Genomic DNA, 16,168 nt, shown 5'->3' on the forward strand with positions numbered 1-16,168 from the left:
TACATGTTTTCTGGCACATCACTTAGTGATGCAAAGCATCTAATTTAAGTTGAGCAGCGTTACAATAAATTCTAGTGTCCCCAACAATAACTTGTCTAAAGCATTTATAACCTACAGTGAGTCTCCCTCTAGGACGATCTTCCGAAAACCCAGATCAATTGCAGCAAATAATTCTGCTTCTGTGGGATTCATAGTCAGTCCCTCACTGCCAGCCTTCGCTGCTGTCGGTTCACCTTGAAAATTCCGTATCACTATACTATCACCAGTGAACCTCAGCTGCTAAAACATGACCCCCCATAATTAACTTTATAGATATCCTCGCCTGGTTCGCTCCATTAAGCCCAAATCAGGTTCAATCTTAGTTTGCTTTCAAAAAGAAGGAATTATTCAATGTCAGACCCAATTCATCAGGGTTATGAATTTTAGTCCCAACCCACTTGTCCGGCCCAAATGGAATTAAGCGATTGCACCAGCATAGTCCATAGCACACCTAGACGTCTATTAGTCTTTTGTGGAAAAATGTTTCTATGTTAACCCAAAAAAAAAAATCAAAACAAAGAACAAAAAGATCTATCACTTGGTGTGTGTGTGTGTGTGTGTTTTTTTTAAGGCCAAATATATTGAATTGCAAATGTTAAAAAGAGTTTCCCAAGTAATCTCGTAAACAATCAAGTTATTATTAAAAATAATACTAATAAAAAAGTAATATTGTGAACTTTGTAACATACACTTGTTATTTGGGTTTTGGACAAATAATATTATTGTCTTTATAATTTTTAAAAATCAAAATACGAATTTAATTATTGAAAATTTAAATTTTGCATTGAAATAATGTTTTCAAAACATGATTTCGATACAAAATTTGAAATCTCAATGCTTAAAATTGTAGGAGGGGAATGATCTTCCAAGGATCTCTTGAAGGCCAAGCGCCCACAACGAGCAAGCTTTTAGGCAAACTAGGATCACTCGTACGGTCTAGTATGTCCTTTGTCCAACCCATGCTCATTTGTCGAACATCTTCGGTATTCGACATGCCAACGATGGATATGCCCACCCATGAACACCATTTGCCTAACAAAAGCCTCTTATTTAACCAACATTGTCACTTGTTCAACATGTGGCCTCATCCGTCCAATCCCCAAGATAATCACCCTCCATTGCTGGTGAATTCATGGAAACTCTTGGGTATCACATCTAAAGATCTTCCTCCCAACCCACATTTTTTGATTATTGGCATGAACCCTAAACTTTCTAGTACCATTAACTCCACTCCTTCCATCACACCTCTCATAAGGAAAGTGGCAGAGATCATGGAAGAGAGTAGTCAGCCCAAGGCTAATCCTCTTCATTCTAAGGTATAAGTGAAAAACCTTAACTCTTCCATTATTATAATTTTTTTGGGCTCTTGTAAGTTTATGACTTAAGCATTGGAGAGTTGTTTGGATGATAGGCTCACTAATTTTCTTTGCATCATCATCGTATTTTGAATAAAGGCTATTCTCTTATATAATTTTACCACAACTTTATTTTTAATAATTAATTAATAAAATGTAATATTACTTTTCCAATTAATAAAAAAAAAAAAAACTCTATATTATCAAATTTCATACATCCCGATCCGCTTTGAACCTTTTTTTCCCTTTTATAATTCGAAAGTTGGGCATGGGAGGTTGAACCAAAAATGTCTCTTAAAAAAAAAAAATATTAAAAGGTACTAACCAATTGAATTACAAAACTCTTAGTGATCCTATTTCTTTAAGCAACTGGATTTTAATACAGCCGCTTGGGACCAAATAGCTCAAACACTTTTTTTTATTATCATAATTCCATCCTTGATTTGTTAGAGATATTATTTTTCTATAATAGTGAGACTCCATTTCCGCTGCCACATTAACTTCTGTGGTTGAAGTTCTAAAAAAAAAAAAAAAGAAAAAAAAAAAAAAGAAGAAGAAGTTCTATTAAAAAAAAGTGTGTTGTTGAAGGGACAAATAGTTTTATAAAAATATCTTCTTATATATATTACTTTAGTGAACTTCGCAGAAGTATCTTGTAGGCATGATTTGCGTTGGGAAGGCCCTTTGGGTCCAATAGGATGTCTGTAGGATCCGCTATGGAGTCCGTTTAATTTTTAGCATTATACAAAAGTCGTCAAGTCTCATCTTATAAGTTATAACATCCATTTTGAGGTCAGTACAGACGTATAGAAGTAGACTAAAAATGTCAATTATGAAAAGGAACTACTTTTTTTTTTCTTTTTTTTTTTAATAAGAACTACTTTTTTTTTTTTGGTTCCCCAATTAAAACGACAGTTTTAACTTGAACTCTAAAATTTGACACCTAGGACTAAGGAATGCACATAATTTTCAAATCTATATATATATATATATATATAAAAGCAAATACCTCATGCGAGAGAGCATGAAGTTCTGCCATGTAACGTACTCTATGAAGAGAATTGAGATACATTTAAGCCATGTTAGAGATAAAAACACATTTAAAAGTGGAGACTCTTTATTTTCTTTGGTTCAATGTTTCAAGACTAATTTTTATTACATTTTGTATTCAATTTTTAAGACTACTATTTATTTCATTTGATTCAATGTTTCAAGACCTTCCATCTCTCACATATACAAAAAACTCTTTGCATTTTCATTCATCATTTTCACTTTTACTCCTTTATATACACATATCCATAGCCTTTCATATCATCCTATCTCAAATACACTTAGATAAAAAAATGATGTCATTTAGCCTTGACCTTTCAATGACACCTACATAACTCCAACATTGTAGTATCATTTGATTGTAGATTTTGTGAAGGTTATGATTCGCTTGGAGTTTTTGAGTGTTTGAGATTTTGGTTTGGGAAAGTTATAAATGTATTTTATTTTAGAACTATAAATAAATAAATAAATAAATAAACCCTTTAATTGATTATTTATGAAGTTAGTTTAAAAAAAAAAAAATTGTGGAATTAGAATTCATAATTTGTAGGTTTCATTGTATGTAGCCATAGTGGTAAAAACAAAAATCGACGGTGACTTAAAAGTATTTTTCACTTTTTTTAAAAGATATAGAAGTCTAACTAAAGTCAATTGAATTTTGATAAATGAATGTGTTTTAAGCAAATTTTTCTTTGTTTAATCATGTTCTCTTTATGTTGATACTTACAAATGATTTCCTTAATTCCATTGAGATAATTAATTGGGTGTTTATGATAAAGGTCTCCATATTTGATTGTGAGAATAGAGTGATTGAGAAAGTATTTGGTAGGTTGCTTAAATTTATGTAATTTTAGGATATAAAAATATTTTATATTTTAAATTCTTATTTGTAGATTTCAAAATCATTTAATCAGTTTGAAAAATAAAATATACTTTTAATGGTAAATATTATAATATATTATAATCTTACAATGTTATACAATTTTTTAAAATAAATTATGAATTAAAAAAAATCAAGTTTCAAAGTATTTAACAATATTGTGGGCAAACATAAATATTATCAACAAAATAAGTATTAAGTATTATATGTAGATTTTAATATACATAAAAATGATTTTAAATGAAATTGTAAAGTAGTTTGCACATTGCGCAGGATATTATCTAGTGAAATTAAAGACTGAGATTGAGGCTAGATCCATTTTAGTTCATGTCCGCTTTTTATTTTTATTATTATTTTTTTAATAATTTACGTATGACCTATTTGGATTGAAGAGGAGGGAGGGAGAGTATAATAGAGTTGACCTGACTATACTCCCCATCGCTTTCCCTCAATTCAAGCAGACTATTAGGGTTTGTTTAGTTGGAGTTGTGGAAAAGTAGGAAAATAAAAAATAGTGGGAGGATGAAAAAGTGGGAGAATAGAAAAGATTTTAATTTCTCTCATTTTTGTTTACTTGAGAGTGGAAAAAGTAGAGAAATAGAAAAAGTGAGTTTTTATAAATTTACTCTACACCCTTGTTAAAAAATGATAGCCAATTAAAATAAAAAAGTGACAAACAACCAAAACAAAAAAAGCAATCACCAAATTTATTAAAAAATAAAAATCATGTCCCAAAAAAAAAGTCATGTCTAGTTAAACAAAAAAAACAAAACAACTATCACACCCACAGCCTAGGGAAAAAAAAGGTCCAAGAAAGGAAAAAAAAAAAAAAGGAGGAGGCAATGTGCCCAGGAAAACACAAAAAAGAAAAAAGAAAAGAAAGGAATTGGACGAATTGCCCATGTGCAAATATACATGAGTATTTTTGTCCATTAAGCAGTTTCATTTTCTCTCTTCAGTTTTTTCTTAATTTTTTGGAGAAAACTTTTTGGTGAACTCGTGGAGAAAACACTCGGGCCCCACCATTTATTTACCTTCCTCGCCCCCCCCAAACTAAACACACTCCAAAAAAGTTTTCCTTTTCATTTTCTCTTCAAAGTTATCCATTCACCCTATTTCATCTCTAAACAAACACACCCTTAGGGTTGGTTTAATTGGATGGTGGAAAAATGTGAGTATAGAAAATTAGGAAGGAATAGAAAATTTAAAGGATAGAAGATATTATTTTTCTCTCATATGTGTTTGGTTGGGAGGATGGAAAAGCGAAGAAATGAAAATTTTTTTTGTTTGGTTGTGAAGAAAAGTAAGAGAATGGAAAATGTAAATTATATAAATTTACCCTTTTATCCTTATTACATTGAATAAGAAAAATATTACTTATTTTCAATTAAAATTAATAAAATTACATCTTATAAAAATTAATACATTACACATGTTATACTGTTTTTTTTTTTTTTTTTGTTATTATACTTATTATATATATTATATATATATTTTTTTTAAATGAAAAAAAAAAAAAAAAGGAGCACAAATTTGACGTTGAACAACATGAGGGAAAAAAAAAAGTAGGAGAAAGAGGAAGAAAGTAGGAAACAACATGAGAAATAGCTAGATAAGCTATTCCCAAACAAACATTATGCCTAGGTTTGGATAGCGCTTCTTCTTGCTGAAAGTAGAGTTGCGTTTTCTGTTTTTTTTTTTTTTTTTTTGTCGGTTTTGTTGACTTTTGAGAGACAAAAATCACTGCGTGTACTGTGCGTGCACTGTTCACGTACTGTTCATGCAATATTTAATATTAAAAGTGAGTCCCACAATACTATTCACACATTTAAAAATTATTTTGCTACAGTGTTTTCAGTAATAATCAGTTTTATCAACTTTCAGCAACAATAAGTGCTATCCAAACGGATCCTATATATTGGTCTTCGTTTTCTCTCTTAGTTGTATAGGTGATATAGAATATTATGACACAAACAAAAAATGGGCAATGAATCGTATGACTAGGCGTGTGTAACGTACTTGCTTCCTTTGCACTTAACAACGAGATCATTCACAAAGATAGACAAGGGGTACCATTTTGAAAGTAGACTCAAATGTATATACGAGGGACTAAAATAATAAAAATATAATATAAATTTAAAGGATCAAAATGAAAGTAACTCGGCTTAAATTTGGATATTTGATTTTACATGGATAGGTATCTCATTATGTTCTTTGGGTATCATCTAGTATTAACATAGGATGATATCAATATATAAATAGATGCCAAATCAGCGTTGAATATCCTGAATTCAGGTACTAATTCGATTGATTTGTCTTATCCATGTAGTACTTTAATCTCTTATTGCAGATTATTGTTGAAGCTTTTTTAGGCGACTCCATTTACAACATTAGCATCATAAAGGGAACCATACGTACGGTCCATACCTTTAGGCAACGGCAGAGAAAAGTAGTAGGGAATTTTTTGAGTTCTATTCAGACCAATCATTGGCTGCATTGGCCTAGTAACCTTCGTAGTCGTCGGTTCCTGCATTCTTGAACACCTTGAAATGCTACGAGCTGTTCAAAAATGGTTGAAGTAGTTGAATTGGAGGATAATATGACTATAGAGTACAGACTATACACCATTCTACTTGTATTGTAATTTGTAAGTCATTTTTTTTTTTTTTTTGCTGAATTTATAATTCAATTATTAATGGATGCATGGGGTGTTATGGATTGATAGGGTCTATTTGGTATTTGATTTTAAACAACAATTTTCAATGTTTAAATAACAATAATATTTTTAACACGTATTTTTATAACACAAACATGTATTTTTATAATACCGAAAATTGAACAACAATACTTAAATACTGCTACCAAACAGGCCATAGTTTCTCTAGATTCTCATGTTAACTATTTTGTATTTTTGATAAATTCCCTTCTCAACGAAAAGGAAGAAAAAAAGTTTCACATTGTGCTTTGGCACAAAATCTTTTGGAGCTACCTTACTGCAAACTACACAAATATAAATGAAATAAACGATTTCCAGTCATGTCAAACACATACACGCTTACACACAATCATTTTATATTAGATAACAATGTTTCACAAATACCAAAAACACGGAATTCCCACAAAACAGAAACGTACGTATTAGACCTGCAGTTCCTGCACTAGGAAAAAGCTGAATACGAAAACGGTGAGTAAGACAACATAAATAGCCCAAGAGAGAAACTTAAGGTACAGTGGCATGGGAATTGTTATTGCAAGGAAGAACGCAGTAGTCACAAAGAAGACCGCAACTTCATTTACTACTTGAGCTGGGACTGGATACTTGGAGCCGATAAGTTTGGCCACAAACAGAGCAGAGAAAGTGAGTACCACAGTGAGAGAAAGCAAATGGAAAGATAAAGGAAGAAGTTGGGATGGAGTTTTAATGTACTGGAGTGCGATTTGAAGGGCTGATGTGAAACAAAACCCCATAATTATGTCTTGCCATTGTGGGTTTCGCGGTTCTATGTTCTGCTTAGCAAGAACTGGAGTTACTGGTGGTGCTTCCGGGTCTGTGGTTTGTGAAGGTTGTGGCTGCGTTGGTGAATGTGATGATCGAGGTAAGAGTTGGGACATAAATGCTAACATAGAAAGAAAAAATTCTCTGAAACGAAGGGAAATGTCCATGTTGATATGTATTTAGATTTACAACACATGCAACAGGATGACATATATTTATAGTGTAACGAGGAAAGAGAACTGTATATGATTCTTATGAAAGCATGTCTGGAAGGCCATTGGTTTGTTTAGAGAGAGACCATCGGGTTGAAAGTCGGATCTTCTTCAATCTATTTAGATCCGACTATTTTTAAATTTTTTTTAAAAAAAGAAAAGAAGTTGAAACCGACATTAGATCCGAGAATTTAAAATAAAAGGATTTCGGGATCAAATATTGCTTTTATAAATTTTAATATAATTCAAAAACAGTTCTAGGCTTAGTGTTGGGTTTAAATTTACCTTGTTTAACTAATCTATTACCTAAATTGATTAATTAATTCAATTATGTGAAAGGTACAGTCACATCAACAAAACTAAATTTTATGCAGCAAAAAGTAAATTTCAAGTACATGAAAATATGGTTATAATGGAGAAAACCCTGATGAGAAAAACCCCAACCTATGGTTTGATGCAACCACCAACTTGAAGAATTCACTATGAAATTGAAGTTACACGTACAAGGTATATAAACCGATCTTAAACTAGTATAACTTACTAAACTATCCAAGTAAAACTCTAACCTGATTGACTACTCTTTACATGAATCTCTTTTGTGCACAAATACTCAATATGTGACTAACATCACACAATCACTCTTTGATTGTTTGAAGGCAAAGGATATAGTAATATTGACTCGAACATTATGAACTTTTCATCTCTGAAAACTTGGTTTGGTGGAAAACCCGAGGTGCACAAGGTCGTGTTGGTTCTCTAGTGTAAAGTGCTCCAAAGTTGAAAATATCTCTCTACGATGTCACAAAGGAATTCTCCTTGATCTCTCTTGATGATGGTTCTAAAAGTAGCTTTAAAGTTGTTTTGGAATCCTAGTGCACGAATTCTAAGGTTGCCATAGCATTAAACGAATAGAATTAAAATTATATTTTCCTATATCTCGATCAATCAACCAGGTGTTAAGTAGGTATGAAGAAGCTTCAGGTTTCGATTGATCGACTGGTATTGAGACGTGTTGAGACTATAGAAAGCACATTTTCTTAAGCACATCTTTGAATAGTTTTTTTGTGTCTTTAATGTAGTTCTTTAACACAATTAAGATTAAGAACACACTTTATTTGCTCAAAAAAAAAAAAAGATTAAGAACACTAAAAACTAATGACTCAAATACATTAAAAATAGTCATCAAAAAAAAAAAAAAATACATTAAAAATATGTTTTGACTTGGATTTGCTAACACATACTTATTTGACCGTAACACCTAGGACTAAGGCCTCGATTACAAAAGGCCCAACCTCCAAGATCCAAAATTTTATAATAATAATTGTTTTTCTTTTAAAGTTGTGCACTATTTTTCCAACCTCAAAGGATGCCTAAAAAAATTAAACTTAATATTGAAACCCTAAATTGTTTGGCCAAAAAAATGTTGTAATGTGTTGTATCATAAGCATTAGCCATCTAATTTCTCACATGGCCACACCAAACAATCTATCTCTCTCTCTCAACACCGAAAACAAATTTGAAAATTAGATTAAAACTTTACTTTTTCCTGCATCACCTTATCGAAAGTAGAGCAAACTTCTTTTTTAAAATAATAAAAATAAAAATAAAAAACATATTTTCAATTACTTTTACTAAATTTTATGCTTAAACTATTATATTTGATTCTATAAGAAATTAACATTGATGGATTTGGTTGGTACTGATAATAAAGCATATAAATCTAGCTGCCATATAAATCTAAATCTTATGCCCTATAGATCTAAACCACATTGTGCATTACCCTGTGCCCACCGTAGATGATCTTGTCCTTTTTAATGAAACTTGTTTAGCCTTCAATATATATATATATATATATAACTTTGCTAAGGTATAAATTATGATTTAATCTAATAATATATTTTTAATTGGGTTAATTATTATGAACGTTTTGAGTTGTGATTTTTTTTTTTTTTTCATTTTTGAGAAGAATGCAAGTTCAGTTTTATTAAAACTTTTGTTAATCAATTGGCTGGTAAATCAACCAAAACAAAAGAGTTTAAATTTGGTGGAACAGACTCTATCCAAACTTATAAAGAAAAAGAAAGTCTTGCTCTCTGAGTTAAGGCGTATGCAATTGCATTACCTTGCCTCACAATATGAGAGAAAAAGAAGCTCTGAAGAGAGCTAGCCAAAGATACAATGTATTTTGAGTTGCAAATTGGTTGTTCTCTAAAATTGACATTTCACATGTATTTGGTTAACCTATATCTATATCAAGCCAAGAGCTATGTAGCTCAATTGGTTAGCATCTCCTGGTATGTGCATAACATCAAGGATTTAAATTCTCCCATCCCCACCAACATGTTGGTTGGCTTAGTAGTAAGGGCTTCGGTCAACATGTCTTAGAGTATGGGCTTGAGTTCCTCCATTAGCAGCGATTGTGGTGTGGAGTCTTACCCAAGAGTGGTTAGGGTGTTATTATGGTTATGCTTAGATAAGGAAGTCATACTGTAGGTCACCCTCTAACCATTTTTTTTTCCACAAAAAAAGCCTCCACCCCCGTTGTAACTATTGAATAATATAAGAAAGGAAAGAAGAAAGATTTGAATTTGAATAATACTACAAACACAATAATTTTCACAATATTTGAATTAATAGTATCATCTACCATTAATAACTTATCAACTATGCACAAATTCTCAAAATGTGAATCATGAATTGCATCATGAATCATTTTTTTTTAATGTATCATGTATCTTAAGATGCATAAACATTGTATAAAACAGATGAAAAACAATTTATATATATATATATATATATATGATGGGAATTTTAAATTGGATGCGAATTTTGACAAATCAATTGTTGGATTATATTATCTTTGTATATTCTTCATGTTTGCAAAGTTTCAAGGTAATCAAAGATTAATAGCCATGTTATCAATCAATTATTTAAATTCAAGTTTTTGTAGTATAAAATATTGCGTTAAATATGAGTTTATGGGATGAATACTGTGGGGGGAAAAAGCCCAAAGCAACTTAATGGGCCCGGAACCCCCTGTTAAGGACTATTGTATTTCCGAGGATCAATAGGTGGTTGGGGCGGCCCATCTAAAGTAGGAAGCCCAGAAGCAGAGGGGGAGTGTCGTCCGAAAAGGTCACCATTGGTCCGAAGACGTCTTGCTCCTCGGCTACGATGAGCCTTGATCAAACGAACGTGTGGAGGGTCCGACTAATCTGCCTAACAATCCCAACGGTAATGATAGGTCCTGAGTGGATTCGGAGATGATCAGAACTAAAAAATATCTAAAGGAAGAGCTGCTACCACCGCATTTAATGCTCAACAACAGCTTTTCTGGCCACATTTATGTGGAGAAGACCCCTGAACAGTGCAACCTCAGCTACCGCCACTCACAAAGAACTAAAGTAGACACATGATGATGTGACATGCACTTGAGTAGATGCGCGGATGAAGAACAGGTGGACGATGGAGATGATAGGAGGGGATGCTATATAAAGAAGAAGGGTCACTGATAATGGGGGACCAGAGAAGAGAAAGGAAAAGAGAGAGAAAAGCTTTACTGTAACTCTGAATATTGTAATCACTGTTCACTCAATTAAACACCTCTTCGGACATTCGTTCATAGAGTTATCTGAGCTTTAGTTCATGTTATCATCTCTGCACGTAACCTACCCAACTGTTATGTGCTTCATAACCAGCCCAGCTCTTTCGCCCACTCTCTACAAATTCATTGTTCTAGGTTTGTTGGGCCTTTAACCCATATCCTTTGGGCTTGGGCTACAAAAACTGACCCTACAATTGGCGCCGTCTGTGGGGAGAGCTTGCGCAGGGGTGGAGATAACAGTAGGTGATGGCTGAACACGGTGAACAAGAAGCGGAGTCTAGGGCATCTCAGCACGAGGACCCTTTCCTTAACCTGGAGTGAAGACAAGACTGCGAGGGTAACGTGCACACCATACCCCCTGGTCAGAGCCAGTCACATGGCGGAAGCCACATGTCCCATGCAGAGAAGAACCGAGATTTGCAGCGGGAGGTTGAAAAGCTAAAAAGGGAGTTACGCCATGCAAAGAGGAAACAGACTCCCTTGTATTTTGATGAGGACCCTAATGATGAGCCGGACGTCACTTATCAACCAAAATCCAGGACACCAGCCAGCGAGTCCTATACCTACGAACAGGAATCTCCTCACAAGGGGCAACGCAGAAGTCCATCACGCGGAGACGTCGGAAGCGACGCCATGAGCAAGGCTCTAAACCAGATTTCCAGGTCACCCTTCACGCGCAGGATCGAAGAGGCCAGACTTCCTCAGTGCTTTAACCAACCAACGTTCACCATCTACAACGGCAAAACAGACCCCGTGGAACACGTGAGTCATTTTAACCAAAGGATGGCTGTCTACTCCAGGGATGAGGCGCTGATGTGCAAGGTTTTCCCTTCCAGTCTTAGGCCAGTTGCCATGAGGTGGTTCGATGGGCTGAACCCAAATTCCATCAGCTCTTTCAAAGAGCTCACCCAAGCTTTTGGTTCACGATTTGTCACATGCCGAAGAGTGGCCCGATCTCTGTCTTCTTTGCTGTCTTTGACCATGCAGGAAGGAGAATCCCTGAAGGTATACTCGGATAGATATTGGGAAATGTTTAACGACATTGAGGGCAATTTTGACGCAATGGCCCTGGAAACGTTTAAGCCCGGCCTCCCTACCGATCACGGTTTAAGGACATCCCTGTCTGGTAAACCCGTTACTAGCATTCGTCAGCTAATGGACCGCATTGAGAAGTACAAGAGAGTTGAAGAAGACCAACAGTAAGGGAAAGGCAAGGAGAAGGTTATCCCCCTAGAAAGGAGGGATTTCAGGTCGGATCGATACACCAGCAGCAAACCGATGAGAGATTTTCCTGCGCAGTCAGGAATAGCCAATCCCCAGACTGTCAACACCGTATTCAGGGACCCAGTCCACCAAGTTTTGGAAAAGGTCAAGAACGAGCCGTTCTTCAAGTGGCCGAACAAGATGGCAGGGAATCCTGACAGACGTAATCGCAATCTCTACTACCAATACCACCAGGATCATGGGCACACAATTGAGGACTGCAGGAACTTGTGGATTCATTTGGAACAACTAGTCAGCGAGGGAAAATTGTGACATCTCCTACATTACACCAGTGGCCGAGGAGTTCCGATGAGCGCGGACTCGCGGAGGGATGATCCTCTGAAACTCCCTATGGGAACTATTAACGTTATCTTCACGGCCCCAGGGAGAACAGGATCCTGGCCATCCAAGGTCTTGTCTGTGGATCGGTTACCTGCGGGGGAATCTGGCCAGGGTCCGAAGAGGTGCAAACTTGATGATCAGCTGGTTTTAGGCTTCTCGGACGCCGACAAGGTGGGCACTGTCCAGCCTCATGATGATGCATTGGTCGTCACCCTCAGAATTGAGGGGTACGATGTGAAACGGGTGATGGTTGACCAAGGAAGCGTTGCGGAAATAATGTACCCTGATCTCTACAGGGGGCTGAACCTCAAACTTAGTGACTTAACACCATATCATTCTTCGCTGATCTGTTTCGAAGGAAAAGTTGTTACCCCGAAGGGCCAAATACGACTGCCTGTGCAGACTGGCTCAGAGGTGGTGGAGGTGGATTTCATAGTCGTGGATGTTTTTTCACCCTATACGGCAATTGTAGCCAGACCTTGGCTTCATGCGCTGGGGGCGGTTTCTTCCACCTTGCATCAAAAAATCAAATATCCTTCCAAAGGCCGAGTTTGCAAAATCTGGGGGGATCAATCTGTAGCAAGGCAATGCTTAGTGACTGCCATTCAACACGAGCCAGGAGCCGAGTCATTAACTAGGGGCTTATAGCAACCAAAGCACTAGTCATCGCCCATTGAAGATCCGGACCAGGGCGCAGGGTGCGAAGATTTGACGAAAGTCATCATTGGGGATAATCCCGAGAAATTCTTTCAGCTCGGATCCCAATTGCCGTTGCAGGAAAAAGAGGAGTTAGTGCAACTTATTAAGGAAAACCTCGACGTATTCGCTTAGGACGCTTATGAAGCCCCTAGGGTGGATCCAGAATTTATATGCCACCATTTGAAAGTAAACCCCATGATCACCCTTAAGAAGCAGCCTCCTCGGCGTCCGTCTAAGGAACACGCTGAGGCAGTCAGAGAAGAAGTGGCAAAGCTCAAACAAGCTGGGGCTATTAAAGAGGTCTTTTACCCAGAGTGGTTGGCAAATACTGTGGTGGTGAAGAAAAAGAGCGGGAAATGGCGAGTATGTGTGGACTTCACCGACTTAAACAAGGCATGCCCTAAAGATCCATTCCCCATGCCTAAAATCGATCGGCTAGTAGATGCCACCGTCGGACACCCCCGAATGAGCTTCTTGGACGCGTTCTAAGGCTATCATCAGATACCCTTAGCCCTGGAAGACCAGGAGAAAACTACTTTTGTGACCCCCACGGGAAACTACCATTACAAGGTGATGCCATTCAGTTTAAAAAATGCGGGGTCTACTTACCAAAGGATGATGACGAGGATGTTTGAACCACAGCTGGGGAGAAATATTGAGATTTACATAGATGACATGGTGGTGAAGAGCAAAGTGGTGTCCGAGCACGTGAAGGACCTAGAAAGCACCTTCGAAGTTCTCAAGAAGCACAAGCTACGCTTGAACGCTGCTAAGTGCTCGTTTGGTGTGGGGTCAGGCAAGTTTCTGGGATATATGGTGACTCACAGGGGAATCGAGGTCAATCCTGATCAGATAAGGGCCATTAATGAGCTACAACCTCCTCGGAACCCCAAGGAGGTTCAGAAACTGACGGGGATGACGGCAGCCCTAAATCGATTTATCTCTCGATCAGCGGATAGGTGCCGGCCTTTTTTTTCCTTGATTAACAAGTGGAAAGGGTTCGAGTGGACAGAGGAGTGTGCTGTGGCCTTCCAACAGTTGAAGGATTATCTAGCTCGACCACCAATCATGTCCAGCCCTGAGCCCGACGAAGTCTTGTTTGCATATATCGCTGTAGCTACCCATGCTGTAAGCTTGGTGTTGATCCGAACAGAGGGCGGTGTGCAGAAACCCGTTTACTGCGTAAGTAAGTCACTTCATGAAGCCGAGGTCCGTTATTTACCGTTGGAAAAGGCTATTCTAGCAGTGGTGCACGGTACACGAAAGCTCCCACATTACTTCCAAGCCCATACAGCCGTCGTCCTCACCCAGCTTCCGCTCAAGGCTATACTCCGAAGTGCAGATTACACTGGGAGAATTGCAAAATGGGGGACGATCCTAGGGGCTTTTGACATTAAGTATATGCCACGTACCTCGATCAAAGGCCAGGTGTTTGCTGATTTGGTAGCCGAGTTCACAGAGCCCCGTCTAGAAGAGGTAAAGCTGACATCGGACATGGACGAAAAATCGGTTGGCATGATTTCTCAACAAGAGCCTTCTCTTTAGGAGGCGTACGTGGATGGTGCTGCAAACCAGAGAGGCTCCGGAGTGGGGCTAGTGCTGATATCCCCCGAAGGAATCATTATTGAAAAAGTATTAAGGTTGGGCTTCTCGGCAACGAATAATGAGGCGGAATACGAAGCCCTATTGATGGGAATGAATATGGTTCAAAGGATGGGAGGAAAGGCAGCAAAAGTATTCTCGGACTCAAGGCTGGTTGTGGGTCAAGTCCAGGGAGAGTTTGAGGCAAAGGACGAAAGAATACAGGGATACCTGAGCCAAGCTAAACATTTGCAGTCAAGGTTCGAGTCTTTCAGCTTGCTGCATATTCCTAGGAGTGGCAACTCACACGCTGACTCCTTGGCCACTCTAGCTACCTCTTCGGCACAAGATTTGTCGAGAGTTATCCTCGTTGAGGACCTGCATAAGCCTACCGAAGCAGGAAAAGGAGTAATTCAAGTACATCAGGTCAGGGCTGGACCCAGTTGGATGGACCCGCTGGTTAAGTTTCTGAAGGAAGACATCCTGCCTGAAGAGAAGGGAGAAGCTGATAAAATTCGGAGGAAGGTAGCCACGTTCTGGTTGTCTGAGGATCAGAAACTATACAAACGTTCCTATTCAGGGCCGTACTTGTTGTGCGTGCATCCTGAAAAGGCTGAGCTGTTATTAGAGGAACTGCATGAAGGAATCTGTGGAAGCCACACCGAAGGAAGGTCCTTGGCTCACCGAGCCATCACTCAAGGTTATTGGTGGCCGAACATGCAAAAGGAAGCCCTGGATTATGCCAAAAAATGTGATCAATGTCAACGATTTGCTCCACACATTCATCAGCCAGGGGGGACTCTCAACCCGCTATCCAGCCCATGGCCTTTCGCCCAATGGGGCTTGGATATCGTGGGACTATTCCCTAAGGTTGCAGGAAACAAGAAATATCTGGTAGTCGGCACTGATTACTTCACCAAGTGGGTCGAAGTAGAGCCTCTTGCAAACATCTGAGACGTAGACGTGCAAAAATTTGTGTGGAAGAGTATAGTTACTCGATTTGGAGTCCCATGTGCTCTCATCTCGGACAATGGCCTGCAGTTTGATAGCAAAGCATTTAGGAGCTATTGTAGCGAGCTGGGGATCATAAATAGGTACTTCACCCCAGCTTACCCCCAAGGTAATGGCCAGGCTGAAGTTGTCAACAAGGTCATTGTGAATGGCTTTAAAAAGAGATTAGATGACGCGAAGGGTAAATGGGTAGAAGAATTACCACATGTGCTTTGGGCTTACTGAACCACTCCACGCAGGTCTACTAGGGAGACCCCTTTCTCAATGACCTACGGGGCTGAAGCTGTCATACCTTTGGAAACTGGATTCCCGACACTGAGAATTAACTCGTTTAGTCCGACGGGTAACGACGAGCTGCTAGAGAAGAGCTTGGACCTCATCGATGAAAGGAGGGAAAATGCAATGGTCCGATTAGCACATTACCAACAAAAGTTTAGACAGGGCTACGATGCCAACGTAAGGCTCAGACCTCTGAAACCTGGCGATCTCGTACTAAGAAAGGTGGTTGGCATTGTAAAAAACCCAGCTTGGGAAAAATTAGGGCCTAATTGGGAAGGACCATATCGTATTACTTCAGGAGCTGGCATTGGGGCATACTTCCTTGAAGACCTAGATAGTTACGTGATACCACGCCCG

The 16,168-nt window shown here is 37.9% G+C and overlaps 2 protein-coding genes across 2 annotated transcripts; both read left to right on the forward strand.

The window, feature by feature from the left end:
* The first annotated feature begins 12,208 nt into the window (after positions 1–12,208).
* On the forward strand, positions 12,209–12,889 carry LOC136063821 (uncharacterized). Its single transcript, XM_065764749.1, has one exon. The coding sequence runs from the start codon at positions 12,209–12,211 to the stop codon at positions 12,887–12,889; it is 681 nt and encodes a 226-aa protein (XP_065620821.1).
* A 669-nt stretch (positions 12,890–13,558) lies between these two features.
* LOC136063822 (uncharacterized) lies at positions 13,559–15,475 on the forward strand. The gene is made up of 2 exons (XM_065764750.1): positions 13,559–14,416; positions 14,486–15,475. Exons 1-2 carry the CDS (start codon positions 13,559–13,561, stop codon positions 15,473–15,475), a joined length of 1,848 nt encoding a protein of 615 aa, XP_065620822.1.
* Positions 15,476–16,168: the final 693 nt, after the last annotated feature.

Source organism: Quercus suber, unplaced genomic scaffold, assembly GCF_002906115.3.
Source record: "Quercus suber isolate HL8 unplaced genomic scaffold, Cork oak 2.0 scaffold_582, whole genome shotgun sequence".
NCBI classification, from domain to species: Eukaryota; Viridiplantae; Streptophyta; class Magnoliopsida; order Fagales; family Fagaceae; genus Quercus; species Quercus suber.